A 23,432-nucleotide genomic window follows, 5' to 3' on the forward strand; every position below is an offset into this window, starting at 1 on the left:
GATCAAAGAAGTTTTCTGGCGTTATCACCCCAGAAGCGCTCATTCCTGGCACTTGTTGCTTGCAGTGTTACGAGACGCTGCAGAAAGCCCAGTCCATGCTGAAGGGAGAGATGTCCCCGTCAGGCGAGCCGTTTGAGAACACGCTGACCCACATTGTCAACCCCAAGTCCATCACCATGGGCCAGCTGTACGGAGAGTTCGACATGCTCACCCACGAATGGTGAGTACTAAATGCTTGTACTGACGGGCGCAGTGGCGTAGTGGATAAGACATCGGCATCCTAATCGGAAGGTCGTGAGTTCAAATCCCTGCCACGGTCGCCTGGTGAGTTAAGGATGAAGATTTTTTTGATCTCCCAGGTCAACTTATGTGCAGACCTGCTAGTGCCTTATCCCCCTTCTGCATCATTAGGCATATTTTGGACAAAAATTTAAACAACATTTATGTATTAATCCATTTTAGTTGGAATTCTTTTTATATTTAGTCAAGTTTTGACTAAATATTTTAACATCGAGGGGGAATCGAAACGAGGGTCGTGGTGTATGTGCGTGTGTGCGTGTGTGCGTGTGTGCGTGTGTGTGTGTGTGTGTGTGTGTAGAGCGATTCAGACTAAACTACTGGACCGATCTTTATGAAATTTGACATGAGAGTTCCTGGGTATGAAATCCCCGAACGTTTTTTTCATTTTTTTGATAAATGTCTTTGATGACGTCATATCCGGCTTTTCGTGAAAGTTGAGGCGGCACTGTCACGCCCTCATTTTTCAACCAAATTGGGTCAAATTTTGGTCAAGTAATCTTCGACGAAGCCCGGACTTCGGTATTGCATTTCAGCGTGGTGGCTTAAAAATTAATTAATGACTTTGGTCATTAAAAATCGGAAAATTGTAAAAAAAATTAAAAATTTATAAAACGATCCAAATTTACGTTTATCTTATTCTCCATCATTTGCTGATTCCAAAAACATATAAATATTATATATTTGGATTAAAAACAAGCTCTGAAAATTAAATATATAAAAATTATTATCAAAATTAAATTGTCGAAATCACTTTAAAAACACTTTCATCTTATTCTTTGTCGGTTCCTGATTCCAAAAACATATAGATATGATATGTTTGGATTAAAAACACGCTCAGAAAGTTAAAACAAAGAGAGGTACAGAAAACGTGCTATCCTTCTTAGCGCAACTACTACCCCGCTCTTCTTGTCAATTTCACTGCCTATGCCGTGAGCGGTGGACTACGAGTATACGGTCTTGCTGCGTTGCATTGCGTTCAGTTTCATTCTGTGAGTTCGACAGCTACTTGACTAAATATTGTATTTTCGCCTTACGCGACTTGTTTACTTTTTATGATTACACGCACACAAACATGCACTATTTTTGTAGTCTTGGCCAGATTCAAGCGGGGTGTTCGACTGGTGAGAAGGACAACCTGGTACCTGTTTGACTGAGACTCTAGCTACTCTGTGTTTTTCAGGACTGATGCCATTCTGTCAACACTCATTTGCGTGGGGTGTTTGGCATGTGACAAGGATGATCTGGTACCCGTTTGATTCAAACCAAACTCTGTGTTTTTCAGGACTGACGGCATTCTGTCAACGCTGATTCGCGTGGGGTGTTCGGCGGGCGACAAGGACAAGCGATGGTACCTGTTTGACGGCCCAGTGGACGCCGTGTGGATCGAGAACATGAACACAGTGCTGGACGACAACAAGAAGCTGTGTCTCAGCAGTGGCGAGATCATCAAGCTCACTGATGTAAGTTTGGCTTTGTTTGAGATGAGATCTTTTAGATTTGACAGCAGAGTTTCTGTATGCAGGATCTTTACTGTGTTCAAAATTAAAAAACAAGAAAGTTAAGTTGTTGGAACATTTGTTATTGATTTTTATTGAAATTTATTGATTTGATATTTTTGGATTTGTGTTCAAAATTTAAAACTGTATTCCATGTGAAGTTGTATCATCATACCCTTGAAGTTATATATTTATGATTATTTTCTTTCTGGTTTTGTTTGGTCAGTGCAGTGTCTGTGTACTGCAGTTTTTCTTGTGACTGACATTTTTGTATTCATGCAGTGTGATTCAATATGAGGCTGCCATTATTTTGTGCCAGTGACTGACATCAGCTTGTCTAGCTCATTAGCGGTGAGGTTGCCTGGTGCTTGGGTTTCAAGTAAGCAAAGCTGACAATTCTATGGGGCAGTAATTTCAGAAAGTAACAGAGCTACGATAACAAACAGAAATATTTCATGTTTGTGCAGTGATATCTGCATGCTCACTATAGTCATGGTTATCCTTACTGCCTGGCCACACAGCCAGCCTGAGCTCAGTTTTAGCCTTGCCTCTGCAGCAGTCTGCATTCAGCTATCACAGTGAACAGTCTCTTGCTTCAGTACTCTCTACTTTGTGCTTGTGTTTAACTTTACCTTTTAGTCTTATATTCAATACAGTGTAATCATTACTATACACGCCTTCACAGTGTTGTCTATGTGTGTGAGTGTCATACTACACATATACATCTTATCATTACAGTTTGTCTTACCTTATTTCCCCTCTTTCTCTATATTTGGGTGTTCTCAACTCAACAATAAATAATTGAGAGAAAAAAAATGCTGATATCCCCGCGGGTTAGGGGGAAGAATTTACCCGATGCTCCCCAGCATGTCGTAAGAGGCGACTAACGGATTCTGTTTCTCCTTTTACCCTTGTTAAGTGTTTCTTGTATAGAATATAGTCAATGTTTGTAAAGATTTTAGTCAAGCAGTATGTAAGATATGTTAAGTCCTTTGTACTGGAAACTTGCATTCTCCCAGTAAGGTCATATATTGTACTACGTTGCAAGCCCCTGGAGCAATTTTTTGATTTGTGCTTTTGTGAACAAGAAACAATTAACAAGTGGCTCTATTCCATCTCCCCCCTTTCCCCGTCGCGATATAACCTTCGTGGTTGAAAACGACGTTAAACACCAAATAAAGAAAGAAAGAACTGCTGATATACAGTGGAACGTACTCCCTTTCAAGAAATCCAACAATCTGAGAAAATCAGGTCTTGAAAAGGAGGGAGTCTTAAAATGGGGGCAGATTTATAGAGGTTATGAACAGAAAATCTGAAAAAACAAGGTCTTAAAATGGGGGAAGTCTTAAATTGGGGGGGGGGGGGGGGGGTGTTTCTTAAACAGGGGTAAATTCTACTGTATGACTCACCTCGGTTTTTGCATTTTTGTTGCAGCATATGACGATGATGTTTGAAGTGGCTGATCTGGCGGTGGCGTCACCGGCCACTGTGAGTCGTTGCGGCATGGTGTACCTGGAGCCCAGCTACATCGGGCTCGAACCTTTCGTGGAGTGCTGGCTCAAGAAGCTACCTGACAGCATCTACGAGCACAAGGATGCTTTCCAGGAGCTCTTTGACTACTTCATGCAGGTGAGTAGATAAACATGCTTAGCTGAAGTCCCAAAACTGATAGACTGCTGACGTTTAAAAATTCAGAATAAAAACCCCAAGAATGGTAGGTTATTGGAACGTTTAAATATTAACAAAACAAAACGTTAAACGTTACATTTACAGTACGTTGAGAAAGCACTGCGTTTTCTGTTTGTTGAGTAATCTTTTCAAATGAAAAGTTGTTATGAAGTGTTGTAGGTTGTGTAAGAATGTTGTAATACATTGCTCATGATTTCATCTCAGCCAGTCACATGCAACAAGAAGCTTGGAGTCAAGTCATGCACATGTATTGTTTGAGTGTTGTTTGAAATGGCAAATGTGATCATGTTAACCCCTTCACTGCCACAGTATATAACAGCATTTTGGTATTGCTGTGCGCCAGGGCAAATTTCGCTTTCTTCGGTAGGTTCACTAATCTGTTCACTGCTCAATCATTTATTGAGATATCTCTTAGATCTTTGGTATGTGGTTTGCTTACACCCTTGGCTATTATGTGATAACATGATCATTGGACTTTGTTTGTTATTGTAAAAATCGATATAATGACCATTTTTGTCAAAAATTACAGTTTCCAAACTTCCACACACACACTGCAGCACGTAAAACCGCAGAAAACACAGCTAAAACTGGTGTCAAACATCAGGTACTCACATTACAGCCCATAATAGTATTCTTCTGTGTGGTAATCCATAAATCACTTCTTGTAGAGCTTCCAGAACACTGTATCATTTGAAAACAGGTCTACGAGTTGATGTCCGACTTTCGGCCGCCATTTTGTATCTTATAGATCGGAAAAAACTTCTAAAAAAGTTTTTACCACGTGGTACTAACTTATCTGAACGGTCAATGGGAAAGAACTGTGTTTAAACCCCTACAAGAAGTTGGACAGTGGTTATACCTCCCATTTAGTTTTCACAAATGTCCTGAAAAGTGCTGATGTAAATGCCACGTACTATGGGCGTATGAGAAACCAAACATGACCACGTAACTAGTACGTGCTGGGCAGTGAAGGGGTTAATAGGGAAAACTATGGGTTGGTAATTAGGTAGCAGGCATGGGGAAGTTTAGTGACTGGTGGCGTGTAGATACGAAGGGAGGATGTGCAAGGGAGGGGGCAGCAACATTTCAGCCTAAAACATGGCAGTGACACTTTGCACTTGTGGTATGTTTGGCCTGCCATCAGTTGCTGAAGTCTATTTCAGCCTAAAACATGGCAGTGACATTTTGCACTTGTGGTATGTTCGGCCTGCCATCAGTTGCTGAAGTCTATTTCAACAAAAAATATCAGAAAAACTTTGCACTTGTGGTATTTTCAGCCTGCCATCAAACTGCTGAGGTCCATTTCAACAACAAAAATATCAGTAACACTTTACACTTGTGGTATTTTCAGCCTGCTATCAAACTGCTGAGGTCCACTTCAACAACAAAAATATCAGTAACACTTTACACTTGTGGTATTTTCAGCCTGCTATCAAGCTGCTGAGGTCCAGCCTGAAGGAGATCGTGGACACAGTGGATGGACAGATCGTGTTCTCTCTCCTCAAGGTCCTCGACTGCTTCTTCACGCCATTCATTCCCAAAGAGGTGACCTTTCTTTCTTTCTTTCTTTTGAATTCACTGCTGTGTGGAGACTTCAAGGCAATTTGTCTTTTGTTTTATTTTAACTTACAGCTGTGTTGTGTGTTCTGGTCAGTCATTCTCCAGAGCTGGTTATACCTGGTCAGTACCATTTTATTTATTTGTTTATTTATTTATTTGTGAGTATTTCTACGCACATACCCTCCCAGAGGGAGGCTCATAGCGTTTACAATATGCCGTGTGAGGTGGAATTTTTTACACAATATATCACGCATTCACATCGGCCAGTAAATCTCAAGCGTGTTAGGCGAGTATATACTTTTCACAGCTCTTTAGGACACAACCGTTGGGTCGGATTGATTGGAATCTGACTTTTGACCAATCCAAGCCAGCACTTGTTTCTGGACCAGTTGAGCACTTTCTTCCATGCACACACCATGCACTCTAGTGAGTAAAATGGTACCAATTTTCTGGTGTTGGCAGTGGAGCGTTTTCTTTGTGCGTCCGACCTACCATGACCTTTCGGATAAACTACAAAGATTAAATACAAATTGTGTCCAGTTCTGGAGAATGATGTCCTTTTAGATGTTGATGAATCACACTTGCTTTTATTTTGATCACAATTTTGGATGTTTGATGTTATTTTTATGATGCTGTTGTTTTGAAGCTTTACTTATATCTTTTGTTGCAAGCATTTCTGTGGATTAAATTTCTTTGGTTTGTGTTCTCCTCTACTAATCTTTAAAAAAAAAGAAGTTATCCATCAATCTGATTTCAACTTGCAGCGTTTCATATAGCTAAAACTTTCACTTGATGAAGACTTAAAATTCAAGTATGTGTATTAACTTTTAACATTTCAACTGGGAGAGGGATGGTGAATATTGCGTTGAGTTCAATTGGCTGTTGTAGAATACGAATCTATCCAGTGTAATTCAGGGGCTCACATCCACGTCCGACATCGGACATACACGAATATTTTTTTTCAAATGTCCCATACATTTTTCATGCAAGGGGACATATGTCCTATTGTTTTTGTCACAAAGTGGTCATTGTCCGATTATGCTTTCATTTGATACGGACATTGTCAACTGGAACTTTCCAATTTACAGTTTGATTTGCTATTTTATTGATGTTTTGCGAAACGATGTGTCTCTCAAAGCAGACGAAACTTAAGGAGATTTTGTATGCTATTTATAGAAAAGAGCTTCCAAGGGTCGCAACTCTGAATGCTCCAAACCGGTTGACAGTTGCCTCCCTTCGCGTTTTGTTGCCAAAAAAAGTCCTGTTGATTAATTTTTGTTCAGGACAAATGTCCTAATCACTTTTGAATTGTCCAGGAAATTTGTCTTATGCCACCTCTCATGGATGTGAGCCCCTGGTATTAATTTTCCATACTTTCTGGTTGCATTTTGTTGGATTGTTTGTTTGTTTGTTTGTTTGTTTATTTGCTTAACGCCCAGCCGACCACGAAGGGCCATATCAGGGCGGTGCTGCTTTGACATTTAACGTGCGCCACACACAAGACAGAAGTCGCAGCACAGGCTTCGTGTCTCACCCAGTCACATTATTCTGACACCGGACCAACCAGTCCTAGCACTATAACCCCATAATGCCAGACGCCAGGCGAAGCAGCCACTAGATTGCCAATTTTAAAGTCTTAGGTATGACCCGGCCGTGGTTCGAACCCACGACCTCCCGATCACAGGGCGGACGCCTTACCACTAGGCCAACCGTGCCGGTAAACTCAGTGGTTGTGGAGTTGATTATTCTGTCTGTTCAGACTTTGAAGACCTCCCAATGTAAGACTTGATAATGATGATAATAATGACAGCTTATATAATGCAAACCACAGGAATCTATGCTCTCCGCGCTTTACATAATAACTATGAATGAAAACATACTATTTGAACATCAAATACAAATATCCATTCTAGCAAAATAACGTAACAATATTCTTTCAAAAACACAATTTTAGCCACTTATGAATACAAGACTTTGTCCCTTTTAGACCTTTCTCAGATTTGTTTTATTCATAACCTCTGTAAATTTCCCCAAATTGTAAGACCATCTCCAGTTTAAAACATGATTTACTCAGATTTTGGGAGGCCTTAAGTGTGGTAATTTGCTGTATTTAAATATAAATGTGTTTAAAACTAACTTGTGTGTGTTGTGTTGTTTCTTCTCATTCCATGCGTGACACGTACTACCTGGTGTGCTGTGTGTGTTCTAACATGACGTGGTTTTGCTTCCTTCCTCGTTTGCTGGTCAATGAACCGTATCGTTTGCTGCGCCATGTCGTGTTACATCGTCTGTGACCCTGGTGACCCTGTTACAGGCTAGCAAGAGACGAGTGGTAAGAACTCTTTAATTAATGACTGGATTAGTGTGGTTGGTTTTGTTTTGGAGATTATGGTTTGGTTCAGTTTGTTACTGATGCATTTTATGGGTTTGGGTTTTGGTTTGATGATTATGCTGCTGTACGCTGTATACACCTGGTTATCATGCTACGTGTGTGTTTGCAGAGGAGTGTAGGGTGAGTTAGTGGGCACTGACAGAGAGAAAGTATGAGCAAGTCTGCTTTTACCCGTGTTATTTTAAAGTTTGCTTTCACTGGGGTGTGATGAAGTTTGCGCATAAATTGGCAACAAATGGTAAACTAAACATGCGTGAATTAATTTGCACAAGCTTTTGTAGACTTTTTGTGTGATCGTTTATTTATTTGTCCTGTTGTTTGTTTATGTGTTTGCTGCGTATGGTTGCAAGAATGCGCGCGGTGTATAAAGTTTGTCTAACATGACGAAAAAGTTTATACTCCTTTAATATGTGTTGTCCCAGCCAACTACTTCCACCCCTCTTTCAGCTTGACCAGGGGCTAGGAATGAAAGTGGTCTTTGTCTTAATGTAACATGTTATAAATGAAGTGGTTTGGTGGTGGAAACTAAATTTATCTTTCTGCATATATTCATGCGTGGTAAAAATATGAAGGTCATAATGTTGTCCCGCACAACCGGGTATACTAATTAAAATAAATCGTTCAAGCTTTTTTGAAACATATATTGCAAACATTCTGTTTTAATAATTTCCTAATGCTAATATACAATTGTCACTAATCTTCATCCATATCTGTAACAGGAATAAACCAACTTCAGCAGGTAACCACCACCATGATTTAACAAGTGGAAACAAAACAAAACACAGGAAATTGATGTTAATTAAACTCTTTGTACAGCGCGCATCAGTTCTTTGTCAAAAGAAACTTTTTCTGCAGAAATACAATTTTGCTTCATAGCTCAACAAAGTCCACTAATTTACAGAAATGTGGAGACAAGGTCATAACAATCGTTCCATTGGATGATTTTCAGGGTGAGAAGCCAATCAGCGAGGAGCAGCTGGCGCGGGTGAACGAGTTGATTGAGCCTTGGTTCATCTTCGCTCTCATCTGGAGCATCGGAGCCACCTGTGATAATGACAGCCGTGTCAAATTCTCTGAGTGGCTCCGAGAGAAGATGGCAGACAAGAAGGTCAGTTTGGGTTTTGCTATGCTGTAATCCCGAGCTACAGCATATTCATGGTTGAAAAATACATTGGAACTCTGTAAAAAGGAATGAACGCGTAAAGCCATGGCAGCTTTCAGCATTTTCCCTAAAATCATTTTAGTGTTGATTTTTGTTCTTGTTTGCCACAATTCAGCTTTGTTGGACAAACACAAGAGTATTTATAAAAACACGTTTCTAGATTCTCCAGATGTGTGTATGTGTGTGCAAGCGCATTCGTGCATGTTGGTGTGTGTGTGTGTGTGTGTGCGTGCTTGCAAGCGTGTGCGTACATGTGTGTACTGTGTGCGAATATGTGTTTGTGTGTGTGTGCAGTGTGTGTGTGCATGAGTGTGGCAGAGAAAAAATTGACAATATGAGAGCTCTCACAGATGATTCTGCAGCAGTAACAAAACAATAAAGCTATAGACAAACTGTCAACAGTGCAAGCTGATGTTCCCCAAGGACGGTCTGGTGTACGACTATGTGCTGGATGATGCGGGCATCAGCAGCGGAGAGAAAGACGACTTAGAGGAGGAGGAAGCCACAGAAAAAGAGGTGAGTCTGTGTTATACAATCTGAAAAAAGTAAGGTCTTAAAACTCTTTCTATACTAAGGACCGCATATCAGGTCCCGAGGCTCACAACGCTTGTGTACAAAGGACCGCATTTGCGTTCCGAGAGTTTGTAGGTCACTTGGTTAGAGGTCGGGGGTCAGATGCGAAACTAAAAGGTATAGCTCGCTTCTTTGGCCTTCTACAAGTGCGAATGAACTGTTAGCTTCACGAGACAAGCCTTTGTGATAGGGTTAGCTGCGAAGTTTGTGGCTGATCCTAGCTCTGCGCGTCACTCGCTTGACAAGATGGCGACGCATACTGCTTCGTCTGGCAATCGTGGTGTAAACAATCCTCGTTTTACATTGCAAGAGACTATTGAATTGTTGACAACAGAGGGCTCAGATCTGGAAGATTCTGATGTGGAGGACGATACTGACAATGACAGTGATTACAGTGGCGAAACTGAAGTGGGGAGTGAAGGTGAAACTGAAAGTGCAAGTGGGAGTGAGAGTGGGCGTGACGAAGAAGCACGCGGTGGTGGTGAGGGAGAAGAGACTTTTGCTGGTGTGGGGGCAGGTATGGGGGCAAGTGATGAAAACAATGATGATTATCTTCGGTTTTTGATGAAGGATTGGCATCAAGACTTTTCCTATTTTCCAACTCTGCCACCATACACTGGCCGTTCAGGTCTGCATGTCGACCACATGGTGTGTGATCAGATTTTTTGGACATGTTCACAATGCTTACATGACCACCAAATAAACAAGAGGCGAAGCCTTCAAGGCTCCCGTAAGAAATCAACAAACAGTAACATAACACAAACTCACTCACTCCGTAACACACACACACAAACACACACACACACACACACACACACACACACACACACACACACACACACACACACGCACACACACACAGTTAAAACTAACGCATCATATCAACTCCATGTATAATTTTCAAAAGAAGGCAAATAACTGACTAGGGTAATAGGTTAGGTACCTGCCATGTGGGCACTTTTTCCACTGCTGTCCTCAGTCCTATACTTTTCATCAAGACTTGTCACCATGCCGAGTAGATCTAAATTCGGAAGTCTTCATGTGGCTGAGGCATATATCTGACATAGCGTCGATCTTGTTGTAGGTTAACCTCCTTTCTGAAACAAATGGCAAAATGCGATTAGTTATGATGACTACAACCTACACGAATATAAACAGTGTTTTGAAACAGAATAGTCAGGTTATACAAGCCACTTTACCTATGCAGCATGGTAACCCTACAATATGCGAAACATGTCGACTGCAGCAGCCTGGTTCTTAAAATAATTCTGACGGTCAACACAGCCAGAAATGCCAACAAAGACAAGAAAGCTGTGGCAAGGTAAGCTTACCAAACGTTACATAGCGAATCATATGATAGTGCGTAAACAGCAAACAGTAGATCTACAATCAAAGAGAGGATCGAGTCTGGAATGAAACGCGATACAGATCTAGCATTCAAAAACTGTCTTTCACGTTCAAGGAAGTTGTTGCAAAGTACTTAAGACTTACTAAATTGTACAGACAAAACCATGACAGTGCATGTTTTGAATCTGAGGAAAAAATCGTGATCATTTTGACTTTGAGAACAGATTCATTCCGTTTCCTTATATCTGCATGTTCAAGTAAATGGTGGACAGTTTTTTTCGGGCAGAGTAAACTTAACTTGAGACTCTACTGCAAGTCTTGAAATTCACATAAATCGAACCACGAGCAAAGACATCCAAACATTACAGGCACTTTAGATCAACTCATTTCACTAGAGGTGACTGCCTAGCACTGTGTTTGACATCCGTGTCTGCTGAAATAAAAAGAAATTAAAACAAAACGGATTAACACTAGATCTGTCTCTGAACTTACCGGGATACGGCTGCAAGATCGACACTGACTGCCGCGCTTTCGACAGCTCTTCCTCGCGTGGACATTGGAAACACGCTGTGCAGATCAAATTGTAGGAAATCTCCCTTTGGTATCTTCTTTATTTACTTTTCTGGAGCTTAGAAACCGAACAACATGAAATCGTCTTCCCCGGCGAATCGGCGAGGTGAGAACTGGACCACAATCCTTCGCGCGACCCCTGACCTGATCTTGACACCTGACCTGCCGTCTACATGCCAAACACGACACAAATCAGTCAACTGCTTGTACCCCTTCAAAACCCCCCACCACCCGTTTTCTTTGGATACACGCTTTAACTACACACATGCCGACACAATGTTGATCATTGCTTCAATAATTTGAAGATGGTGCTTGAAAATTAACCACGTGAAATGAGTATTTCGGTGTTTAGCCAAAAATGTTAAAGTTTCTACCACAGACATACACACATACATACATACATACGCACGCACGCACAGACAGACAAAGTTTACCATCGCATAGGCTACACTTACGTGAGCCAAAAATCAGTTGGTATTTGTTATGTTTTTGTGTTAGCACAATCTTCATACAAGTAAACAAAAACAGTTTTGTTGCAAACAGAGCCTTCATAAGAAAAAATGCTTCTTAGTCAAAATACATACCCCCTTTTTCGTATTGCGTAAAATATACCCATAAATTCTGGACATCATATTTTTATTTTTTTTCACAACAATGAAACCAAACTTTGGCATATGTTTTAGCAATATATTCACAATAAAACCTATGAGTTTGAAGGCTGCACCTTGTTTTGTTTATTTTTGAGAATTTTTTTGCAAACCCATGCAAATGGCCAGTTTCTGGGGAGAGACTGGGGAGATAATGGCCAGTATAGAAAGAGTTAAAACAGAGGAAATCTTCAATTGGGGTGGGAGGTGGTGTGTTAGTAAATTGGGCAAAAATATCCATTGTATGACAGCTCCAAAAGCTTTTCAGGTCGAGTTGTTACAATCCACATGCACGGATGTATACCCTCCGTCCTACGTTTCTTTGCAAGAGCGCCCTCACTAGTCGTTTTCTGTGCTTGGACAACGACATGCTTTTGTGCGAGCGGGTTCAAGATGGCGGACGAATGTTAGCCAATGAGCAATATGATCGAGTTTGACAGACTACACAGGCATTGATTAGAAGCAAAAATGACAACATCGTAGAATACGATCATTATTGGAAACATTTACAGTCAAAGTTTTCTTGAAAAAGATCCTAGAGTTAAAATACTTTTTCATCGTCCCTTGATTAGTGCAATTCATGCGCTAGTACGGTCGTATTAAAGAAGGTTGGCCGCCATTTTTGTTTTTCTGCGCACTAGCTGCGGCAGCGTTGACAGCGCCCTCAGTGGGCAAAGAGTTTCTTAGGCGCGGCAGTAAAACGTTCTGGGATGTCTTATGCTGTGAAACGGCAGGCAGGCATCATGTGGCCTGGCTTGAAAGTTAACGTAATGTATCTTTTTGTTACCACTTCAGGTTCAGTGGCGCAACTGGATGCACGGCATGCCCAAATACGAGGTCAACCTCGACATGAAGTACTCGGACATCCTGGTGCCCACCATCGACACTGTGCGCAGCGCTCACATCATGGGCATGCTGCTCGCAAACAACAAGACGGTGAGTCACCATGACGCTGAACATTCAAATGTTTTTCATATCGCCAAAAATTTGCTGACATTTCTGCGGATTTGCTGTAGTTTTTTTTAACGACGGAGGAAAGTAGATGTCAAACCTCGGAAAATTGCTCAAACTTTTTCAACCATTTAATTACTTTGGCGAAGAAAGAAATCCAAGCAGCATCCTTGGCAGAGGCTGCAGGGATCTAAAGTATTTTGTTATTCCAAATTTCCTACCAATCAGTTTGTTCCCAAGAGGGATAGTGAAAAGTGACCTGACTTTGCAGATATAAACTTAATGACCATGGAATAAATTTTGTTTATGAGGAGTTGTTTATCAGTTTCTGTGGTTTCGTTTTGAATTTGAACCCCTTTAACCTTTTAACTACCAAGTTTATTGTTCTGTAGAATCCCTCAGCTCCCAAGTTATTTTGAGCAGAGACGGTCAAAAACGGGTATGCGTGTTTAAATTATTATTACTCAGTTTCTCTTTGTCAGATTGATAAAAAAAATTGGTATGTTATTGGATAGGGATCAAACTTCAAAGAGTATGTGTTCTTCTTCTTGGTGGTATGTATGTCGCAGTGTTATCATGATTTATCTACCTGTTTACCTGTCAATAAAGTTGAAAAATTACGCTTACTTGTTGCTCCGGTATATCATCCGTTTCGCTGTCACTTGTTGATATTCATTGAACGATCAAAGTAGGTCAGATCAGCAGTGTTCACAGAAATGCTGATGTCGAAGCCAGAATCTTCTAATTGATGTCTATTTTCGTGGAGATAATCAAGCATAGTCATGAAATCAGGATCACTGTCATCTGAATCCATGTCGGCACCAAGCGCCCAAAAGATTTGGTGAAAAAAGATCGATTGTAACTCTCACAGAGATCGAAAGCACATGGGGAAAAATCAAGGCGGAAGTGAGACAATCCCACAATGCATTTGCAACCGTCTTATTACTACTGCTCGCGCACAACAACCGCAAACAACCGAAACAGATGCTACACCGGCGACGGGCGGTATCGGGCGGTATGGGAATAGCGGCAATGGCGGAAGACGGGCGGTATCGGGCGGTATGGTAGTTAAAAGGTTAAGTGACCTTTTTTTTATGTTGCTGTAGAATGTTACATTTCTTTATATATGAGAAACTAGATGAATACCCGCTTCGCCGGGTACGGCTGCGCCGGGAAAAAGTCGAGCCGAATACCCGGCTGTGCCGGGGACCCGAAGCCGGCGCACCGCACGAAGGAAGGGAGATAAACGCACAAAACACTGGAGAAGAGTAGTGACCTTCTAGCTTTGCCGGGTGTACGCCGGCTTTGCCGGCGCACCGCACGAAGGAAGGGAAATAAACGCGCAAAATACTGGAGAAGAGTAGTGACCTTCTAAAAATAGTATAACGGGAATATGGATTGAGCGTTGTCGACAGTGACCTTCTAAAAATAGAAACGGGAATATGGATTGACGCCACACGAAGGAAGGGAGGTAAACGCTGAAAACACTGGAGAAGATAAGGAAGAGTTACTGGAAATGGATCCAGAGAAAAACCAAAATCGGTTCAGCGCTGCGCGCTGAGAGCACGTGTTGAAATATCTCATCGATGAGGTTGTGTCCGGGATGTAGCTGAATATGGCCTCCAAATTTGAAAAAGATCGATCGAGAACTTTGGCTTGGCATCGCGGACACACACACACACAGACACAAGTCGTATATATATATAGATGGTCAGTCTGCTGTTAGCAGGAGCAGGTTTGAGCAGGGCCAATTTGACCAAACCTGGTTTCTCCTAGAGATGGCAATATATGTGGATGCCAATATTGCAAATATGAAAACAACCACACGTACAATTCAAATTTCGGTGAATGCAAAAGAAGAGACAAGGGAAGCGAAGCCTGGTTGACCGACCCGATCAGAATCCACACTGTCTTTCATTTTGACTCCATTTTGAAATGTTTCTTCAGCAGGTGTTAAACGTGGGCCCCACTGATCAGAACCCACACTGTCTTTTATTTTTACTCCATTTTGAAATGTTTCTTCAGCAGGTGTTAAACATCGGCCCCGCTGATCAGAACCCACACTGTCTTTCATTTTGACTCCATTTTGAAATGTTTCTTCAGCAGGTGTTAAACGTCGGCCCCACTGATCAGAACCCACACTGTCTTTCATTTTTACTCCATTTTGAAATGTTTCTTCTGCAGGTGTTAAACGTCGGCCCCACTGATCAGAACCCACAGTGTCTTTCATTTTGACTCCATTTTGAAATGTTTCTTCTGCAGGTGTTAAACGTCGGCCCCACTGATCAGAACCCACACTGTCTTTCATTTTTACTCCATTTTGAAATGTTTCTTCTGCAGGTGTTGAACGTTGGCCCCACTGGTACTGGTAAGACCATGACCATCTCTGACAAGCTGACCCGCAACATGCCCAATCTGTACATCCCTGACTTCATCGTCTTCTCCGCCAAGACCAGCGCCAACCAGACCCAGGATCTCATTGACGGCAAACTGGACAAAAGGTTGGTGTCTTTGTCAATTACCTGTTCAACGGTCCTTTTTAGAATTTTTTTTTTTTTAAATAAATTAAATATCATATTCTTACTCCGAATCACATTAGCATTGAGTCACCTGAGATGCTTATCACTGAAAAACGCTTACCCGGCTAAAGAATTTAAAGGGAAGCAACCCCATCACCAAAACGAAAGTGAAAGTAGCTTTGGTAATGGGCCAGCACACCGGGAGTTACCTCCCATACGGGTGTATGCCACGTCACTTCCTCTAGGAACACGTGCCTATTCTCATACGTCTTTTTCACCTCGGAGAGGACGGTTCACTTTTTGACGCTCTGTGGCTGACCTTGTGTGTTTGAGTGACACCCGCCGGCCACGTTACCCAGCTTTTCTGCTCGCCTTGCCTACAGTTTGGTGAGCTCGTTCCCGTTTGTTGTTGGTTGTTTGCGCTGTTTCGTTACTGTACGTTGTCCGTTTTTTACGGACTTGTGTGTCAGTGACTTGCGTGTTTCGCCATTTTGTTGTGTGAGTTAGTTAGCTAACTCGTGTGACTTTGCTAGTAGCTCTGCGTGCCCTCTTTCTGTTTGGGCAAGTGTAGCTTTAGTATTTTGTTGACGCGTAAGCGTGTGTGTTTACTGTGTTTTCAGTCGTTTAGACTTACGTTTCAGTAAATCTTTTTACTTTGCCACGTGTTGTTGACGTTCGTGTCAGTGTCTTGCGTGTCGCCATTTTGTTGTGTGAGTTAGGTTTCTAGCTCGTGTGACTTTGTTCGTAGCTCTCCGTGCCTCTGCTTTTTGTGGGGCAAGTTTAGCTATAGTATTTTGTAAACGCATTAGTGCGTGTGTTTACTGAATTTTCCAGTCGTTTAGACTTATGTTTCAGTAAATTTTTTCGCGTTGCCACGTGTTGTTGTCAACATGTCTGATTCAGACAAGCGCCGTGGCAAGTCGGACCCCAAGGGGAAGATTGAGCCTAAGTCTTCCTCTTCCAAAGCAACGTTACTTGTTACAGACCAAGAGCGTAACACTTTGTTGGCTGTACCAATTTCGGCGCCTAGCGCTGTTACTACTTCTGCTTCTTTTGCGGCGCCTAGCGCTACTGTTACTTCTGCACCTGTCTCTACATCGGAGACTTCGTCATCGTTGTTAGCACCTGGACAAGGTGCGTTGGTTTCCTCTCTGTTAAAGTCACTGGTTCCGGAAATCCGCAGCTTGGTGCAGGCAGAATTTCAGCGTTCCGTCGCCAGCAGTTCGGCGTTTCCGGCATCTGGCAGTGACGTCCGGGCATTGGCTTCCGTGTCTTTGTCCTCCACTTCCGGCTTGGAGCAGCGTCCTCCCTCTTCAGCGTCGGCTGGTAAGCAGAGCTGGTCCGATAGCCCTCGTGAGGCGCCTGGACGTTCTCCTTCGGGGGACAGCTCTTTCGCATCGGGTCACGACCGATACCTTGCTGATCTTTCATTTCCGGCGATAACCTACGAGGCCCCGGACTTGATCGAACAGCGGCGGCAGTCGGTTTCGACTGCCGCATTTCCGGCACTTGCCGGAAGTGATGATCCGTCCGCTCCGGCACGCTACGGCGGTCGCGGCAGGATGGAGTATTCACTGACTTCCGGTCCTTCCGGATCGCGAAGTCAACCAGTGCAGTCTTCACTTCCGCATTTTGCGGTTCCGTTGACTACACTTCCGGTTTCGGCCGGAAACGCTTCTTCCTCTTCTGGTGGTTCCTTCCGGATACCAGATAGTGGATTACAGCGTGCGCCTTCCGGCTTTCAAGCGCCTAGGCTTGAGCAGGCATCACTCCACTCAGTCGGGGGAGTGACGTCAGCTCATCCAGCTCCGGTTTTTGCGGATGGTCGTCCTGCTTACCCTTTACCTTCACAGGGTTTTGGGCGGCAGGATGACGTTAGTGCTCAGGCTTTTCCGGTTTCCGGTTTGCCAGGGCATGCTTCTGCTTCCGGAACTGGTGACTTCGGTCATGGTTCCACGTGTGACTATTCTGATGCTCCATCAGTGGTCAGCGAGGAGTCGCGGGGCGTGTTTCCGTCGAAGCTCAAGGCTGTTCTTGACGTCGCGGCGGAAGTAACGTCTCGTTATTTTCCTGAAGGGGTGGTGGCTGCGGACTCTTCCGCATCATTCGTTCCTTCTGCCATGGCGGACTTCCGGCCGGCACAGGAAGATGTTTCTTCCTTCCGGTTCGCCGAGTCTCCGTCAGTGGCTTACCAACTTTCGCATTCACTGGTTCGTCCAGCACATGCGGGGAGTGGTATTCGGCCAGTGCCTGTTCCGTTACTGCTTCCTTTTGGTCCAGTTCCGGAATCAGCTCAGCAGTGGGTGGCTTCAGCTGCCCAAGCCTCTTCCTTCGTGCCTACGGCCAATAGGAAGCTTGGCATGCCCAATCAGAGCCAGAGTTGGCTGGCGTCTTTTGCACTCCCTAGGGCTACCCTTCCGGTTTCCCGGGAATTGCTGCCTCTTCTGACTAAACCGATCAAGCGTGATTCGGTTTTGCCGGTTTCCGAGGCTTCCCTCCTCTCTGCTGAGGAGGTTGGACGTCGGCAGATCGAACTGTCCTCCATTGCGGAGACTCTCGTTCGGGCTCTGTCTCGGGCATTGACCGATTCGCTGGTTCCTTTCACTCTCAGTGAAGAACAGAATGCGGACGATGTCTCTGCGCTTTTGACCGCATTGGCCAAGGTCAATGAGGAACAATTGCGTCTTTCCTCCCTGCAGTACACCCAAGCGGTACTCTGTAGGAGGGATCTCTTCCTCTCGCAGTCCCAATTCACGGAGCTGGCTACTAGGGAGACCTTGAGAGTCTCCCCGGTCTCAGAGGAGTCTCTCTTCTGTCCGCTGGCACTGGATGCCAGACAGAAGGAGATTCAGTCAAACAAGGACAGTCAGTTCCTTGACTACACTCTGAAGGGGGTGAAACAGTCTCAGCCTTCTAAGCAGAAGCAGGCTCAGACATCGTCTAACCCCAAGCCAGCTCAGAAGCGGCAGGCTCCGCCGGCCGCTCGTGGTGGGAAGAAGAGGACGGCATCGGGGAGGGGGCGTGGCGGCTCTGGAAGTAAGCCACACCCCCAATGAAGCGCTCCCGATCTCACCTCCCTCCCGCCCTCCACCTTGGTGATGGCGGGAGGCCCCTCCCGGGCACTTTCTCGTTGGATGTCGGTAGTAGACAGCCAATGGATTGTGGGAGTGGTGAGATCGGGCTTCCGTCTACTCTGGCGGGAGGAAAAGGCGCCTCTTACCCGAGTGCCTCCGCGGTTCAAGCCCCCCTTCTCGCAGGAAGCACGTTCCGTCTTGCAGTCGGAAATTGCCTCCCTGGAGCAGAAGGGCGCGGTGGAGAGAGTTCGGGTCCACAGCTCCCTGGGATTTTACGGGCGTCTGTTCGCTGTTCCCAAAGCATCAGGAGGATGGCGTCCCGTGTTGGATTTATCTCTCCTCAATACTTTCTTGAGGGAGATAAAATTCAAGATGGAGACGCCAGCCTCTGTCCGAGACTCTCTCCGCCCAGGAGACTGGGTGACCTCGATCGATCTCACGGACGCATACTTTCACATTCTTATGCATCCGGCCGACCGGAAATGGCTTCGTTTCCGGTGGGGAGATCAGATCTACCAGTTTCGCGCACTCCCTTTCGGGCTGTCTCTCGCACCATGGATTTTCACCATGGTGGTGAGACAGGTCTGTGCACTGGTGAGGTCCCAGGGTATCCGTCTGCGGGCTTATCTGGACGACTGGCTCATCATGAACCAGTCCCAGAGCGGCTGTTCGCAGGATACCCTGACGGTTCTTCGAGAATCCAACTCGTTGGGGTTCTCGATCAACCGGGTAAAGTCGGAGCTGACCCCGTCACAGACATTCACTTATCTGGGGATGTCTTTCGACACGGTCGCTTGGACCGTCCAGCCTTCTCAGAGAAGGGTGGACAAGCTCCAAGCTCAGATTCGCTCCACTTTACCTCTCCTGATGGCTTCCATCCGCTCGCTCGCCTCCATCTTGGGGCAGATGGAGTCTATGGCTCTTCTGGTTTCACTGGGCCGGGTCCACAAACGTCCGCTTCAGTTCGCGCTGAAGCCGTTTGTGGACTCTCCTCTGGTGGACTGGGACGCCCTCATCCCTTTGCAGGGATGGTTCCAGTCTGCGACCCTTCCGTGGTTGGACACGGAGTGGGTCTGCAGAGGTGTTCCGATCGTCGTGCCCCTCCCCGACCTGGACCTCTTTACAGATGCGTCCAGGGAGGGTTGGGGGGCACATACAGATCTTCAGACTACTTCCGGTCTGTGGACGACGGAGCAGTCCTTGTGGCACATCAACTTGCTGGAGCTAGAGGCAGTTGCTCTAGCTCTGGCCAAGTTTCTGCCCTCCCTGTACGCCAAACATGTTCGTCTGTTTACAGACAACATGACAGTGGCGGCGTACATCAACAAGCAGGGAGGCTCGCGGTCCCCGTCTCTCTCGGAGAGGGCTTGCGAGATCCTGGTGTGGTGCTTTCAGCATCATATCACGATCTCGGCCAGGTACCTTCCAGGGAGGCTGAACACTTTGGCGGATGCGCTCAGTCGTTCCGGTACAGTGCTTCAGTCGGAGTGGACGATCACTCACGGGGCACTGCTTCGCCTTTGGGCCCAGGTCCAAAAGCCTCTGGTGGACCTTTTTGCCACAAGGTACTCAAAGAGGCTTCCGGTGTTCGTCTCGCCATTCCCGGACCCTCAGGCATGGCGAGTGAACGCTCTGGACTTTCCCTGGACGGGTCTGGAGGCGTACGCCTTTCCTCCCTTTCCGTTACTCAGCCGAGTAATCTGGAAAGCGGAGATGGAGGAGCCGGCCCTTCTTCTTCTGGTCGCTCCTCTGTGGCCGTCGCAGGTCTGGTTTCCAGATCTTCTTCGGCTCGCCCAAGGGCCCCCCATTCCTCTCGCACTCGTGCGAGGGGAACTAGTGCAGCCCCGAACAGGCATTCCACACGAGGAGCCCAGTCTTCTGAAGCTTCACGTGTGGAAGTTGTTCGGGACTCGCTGAAGCGCTCTGGGGCGTCGTCTTTGACTCTGGACTTGGTGGCTCGCTCGCATAGAGCGTCCACCTCTTCAGTTTATGCTTCCCACTGGAAGGCATGGACTGCCTGGTGTTCAGCTAGAGGGGTGAGTTCGGTGGCTCCGCGCTCTATTCAGGTCGCTAACCACCTCTCTTTCATGTCTTCGCAGGGCGCCTCAGTCTCCTCGTTGAGGGTCCGGCGCTCCGCTATCTCGGCGACTCTTAAGCAGATTGGTCGTTCTGTTCGAGTCGGGGGCGTTATAGCTGCAGTCATTAAAGGGGCTGCTCTTAAGGAAGCTAAAGCTCGTTTGCCCGCTCCCAAGTGGGACTTGTTTTTAATCCTGGAATTCCTTCGTTCTGCGGATTTTGAGCCTTTAAGCGAGGCCAGTCTGTTCAATGTCACTCGCAAAGCGCTGTTTCTCCTTTTGTTGGCTACGGCCCGACGGGGTAGCGAGGTCCACGCCCTGTCGGGTCAGCCTGGAGATATCTCCTTTGAGCCGGACGGTTCCGCATCTTTGCGTTTCCGGCCTGATTTCCTGGCCAAGAATCAGTCTCCGGGGCAGGCCTCTCCGCTGGTTAGAGTTAAGGCTCTGACCAGCGCGTTGGCCCCGGATGACCCCGATTCGGTCAATTGCCCTGTGAGGGCACTTCGTCTGTACTTAGCCCGGACTCAGCCGATTCGGTCTAGTTCTCAGAAGTTGTTGTTTATCTCTCTCCTTACTAGGCGCGAGAAAGATTTGTCGAAGGTAACGTTGGCCCGGTGGGTGTCCTCGCTCATCAAGCAGGCTTATGAGTGGAGTCGCACAAAGAGGGGGGGGGTTATGCCCTCCTTGCCACTTGACTCGGCCCGAGCCCATGAAACGAGGGCGTGGGCATCCTCTCTGGCAGTTCTGCGCTCCAGACGTCTAGAGGAGGTGCTGACAACTGCGTATTGGCGTTCCGAAGATGTTTTTATAAACTTTTATCTTCGGGACGTCACAGCTCTTCGACAGGATGGCTCCAGAGGCCTTCCAGCGCTCATAGCAGCAGGCCAGTTCCTGTCCAGAACTTGATGGTGAGTTTTGATTCATTTCTAGCCCACCGCCTTGTTGATGTTATCTGCTAATGTGATTCGGAGTAAGAATATGATATTTAATGGAAAATTTCCTAAATAAATTTTCATTTAATTAATATACTTACCCGAATCACATACTGTATTCCCTCCCACCTGCCCCGCTTATGGTTTTAAGATTTTTTAAAGCCGTATGAGAATAGGCACGTGTTCCTAGAGGAAGTGACGTGGCATACACCCGTATGGGAGGTAACTCCCGGTGTGCTGGCCCATTACCAAAGCTACTTTCACTTTCGTTTTGGTGATGGGGTTGCTTCCCTTTAAATTCTTTAGCCGGGTAAGCGTTTTTCAGTGATAAGCATCTCAGGTGACTCAATGCTAATGTGATTCGGGTAAGTATATTAATTAAATGAAAATTTATTTAGGAAATTTTCCATTTATTTCATTTTATTTAAAGTGAGTCCCTCTTTAGGGCAAGGCCTGGATGTGAAAAGACAGATCACTGCTTAATCTATTGCCCTCGTTAAATAAAGAATTGTCACTGTTATTCTTGGAAAAAAAAGAAACCAACATCTTACAAACCACAGAGACACATGTACACAACAAAGACATGCTTAATCTATGCTGATTGTACAGTGGACAGGCTCAGGACCAGTCAAAAGTGTCCTGACAAATTGAGCTCGAAGTTGACTTCGTGATGACTTTATGAAGTCTTTTTACCAAAAATTCAGTGCCAAAGCTTTCTGCAGCAAGGTTCTTGAAGTTGACTTCGCGAAGTCGACTTTGCCTATTTGATATCAGCTACAGTCGATGCTTAATCTATGTTGATTATACAGTGGATTATACGTCTTTGTCAATATAACACTTACCTCGACAGTACTATTCTTGCACATTATCTATTATAGGCCGAAAAAATTGGACAAAACGCTGAGTGGGTACAATTATCTCCCATAACCATGCGCCACCGTGGATCCCAAGCACTGTCCGAGTGCTTCCCCCTTACAGGATGTAGGTGGCGCGTCCTCTTTCTTTTTTCGCGCGTGTCAGACCGGCTGTGTTTCTGCTACGCTCCCGGATTATTTTGGACTAAGAGGCTTCTTTTCTGTGTGGACTATCACCTGTTGGATTATTGTGTGTTATTCCACTTCTGGCTTGAGGCTACGTTGTGTTTCCTTCAACTTGTGCCTCCGTTTTTGTGTGGCGGACTCGGCGTGCCTCCCGTCCTACTTCGTGGTGACCGGTCGTCTGCTTCTCGTTTCGCCGCATTCACTTGAGTATTGACCTAAATTTTCTTTGAATTTTGTTAATTCTCGGTCTTTAAGGGTACGTACAGGGCGAGGTAGGATGTCTCGTCCTGTTTTGGGCTCTGGTTCTACGGAACCAGAGTCTGCCGGGGGCAACCCTTCTCCGGGCGCCCAGCGTCATGTTTTACGCACGGAGAAGGGGATCTTTCGGCGCTCCGACTCTCCCTCCCCAAACGCTTTGCGTTTGCGGCGAGGGAGGGCGGAGAAAGCCTGTTTGAGCAAGCTCAATGCGAGCTTGCTCAAACAGGCTGGGCTTGAGCCTGGGACTTCGGGCGGGGCTGCGCCGTCGAAGGTTCGGGGAAGGTCGAGGGGAAAGAAAAAGCTTCTTTCTCCTTCTCCTTCAGTGGAACAAGCTTCCCCCCCTTCGACGCCGTTGTCCGGCCCTCAGTCTCAGGCTTCAGCTCCTCCCGGTTTCAAGCCTGGGGGGAAGGTTTCCTTCTCCTCCCTGGCTCGAATCCGGGGGCAGGTCGATTCCCAACCCTCTTTGGGGGTTGGTGAATCCGATCTAGGGGCTACTGGAGAGACTCAGGTTTTGACAGCCAACGGCCATACCACGTTGTAAACACCGGTTCTCGTCCGACCACCGAAGTTAAGCAACGTCGGGCCCGGTTAGTACTTGGATGGGTGACCGCCTGGGAACACCGGGTGCAGTTGGCATTAAAATCTTCCTTTTCCGGTGCCTCTCCTGTGCCCTCCTCGGTTTCCACCGCTGTGGAAGCCAGGAGGGACACGGGTCCTCCTCTGAACTCCCTCGCTGGGTCGTCTGCTGCTGTTTCGACAGTAGTTTCGGCCTCCTGGGGGGGGAGATCGGAGGAGATGACGGGGTCTCTGAATTCCCTCCCCGCTGGGGTTGGGATGCGAATTGACC

The 23,432-nt window shown here is 45.7% G+C and overlaps 1 protein-coding gene and 1 non-coding gene across 3 annotated transcripts in view; both read left to right on the top strand.

The window, feature by feature from the left end:
• Positions 1–23,432, top strand: part of LOC138962636 (dynein axonemal heavy chain 1-like) — a 179,987-nt gene that overhangs the window by 102,349 nt on the left and 54,206 nt on the right. The window contains exons 39-47 of one of the 2 annotated variants that reach the window (XM_070334533.1): positions 66–220; positions 1,583–1,760; positions 3,231–3,425; positions 4,911–5,030; positions 7,360–7,377; positions 8,387–8,545; positions 9,002–9,115; positions 12,532–12,672; positions 15,028–15,188. In XM_070334533.1, coding sequence (XP_070190634.1) covers positions 66–220; positions 1,583–1,760; positions 3,231–3,425; positions 4,911–5,030; positions 7,360–7,377; positions 8,387–8,545; positions 9,002–9,115; positions 12,532–12,672; positions 15,028–15,188 — 1,241 coding nt within the window. The remainder of the gene's footprint in view (positions 1–65; positions 221–1,582; positions 1,761–3,230; positions 3,426–4,910; positions 5,031–7,359; positions 7,378–8,386; positions 8,546–9,001; positions 9,116–12,531; positions 12,673–15,027; positions 15,189–23,432) is intronic. The other variant, XM_070334534.1, reaches the window with a different exon arrangement.
• On the top strand, positions 23,103–23,221 carry LOC138963343 (5S ribosomal RNA). Its single transcript, XR_011454807.1, has one exon. It is a non-coding gene; the product is annotated as a 5S ribosomal RNA (ribosomal RNA).

Source organism: Littorina saxatilis, linkage group LG3, assembly GCF_037325665.1.
Source record: "Littorina saxatilis isolate snail1 linkage group LG3, US_GU_Lsax_2.0, whole genome shotgun sequence".
In the NCBI taxonomy this organism is placed as follows: domain Eukaryota; kingdom Metazoa; phylum Mollusca; class Gastropoda; order Littorinimorpha; family Littorinidae; genus Littorina; species Littorina saxatilis.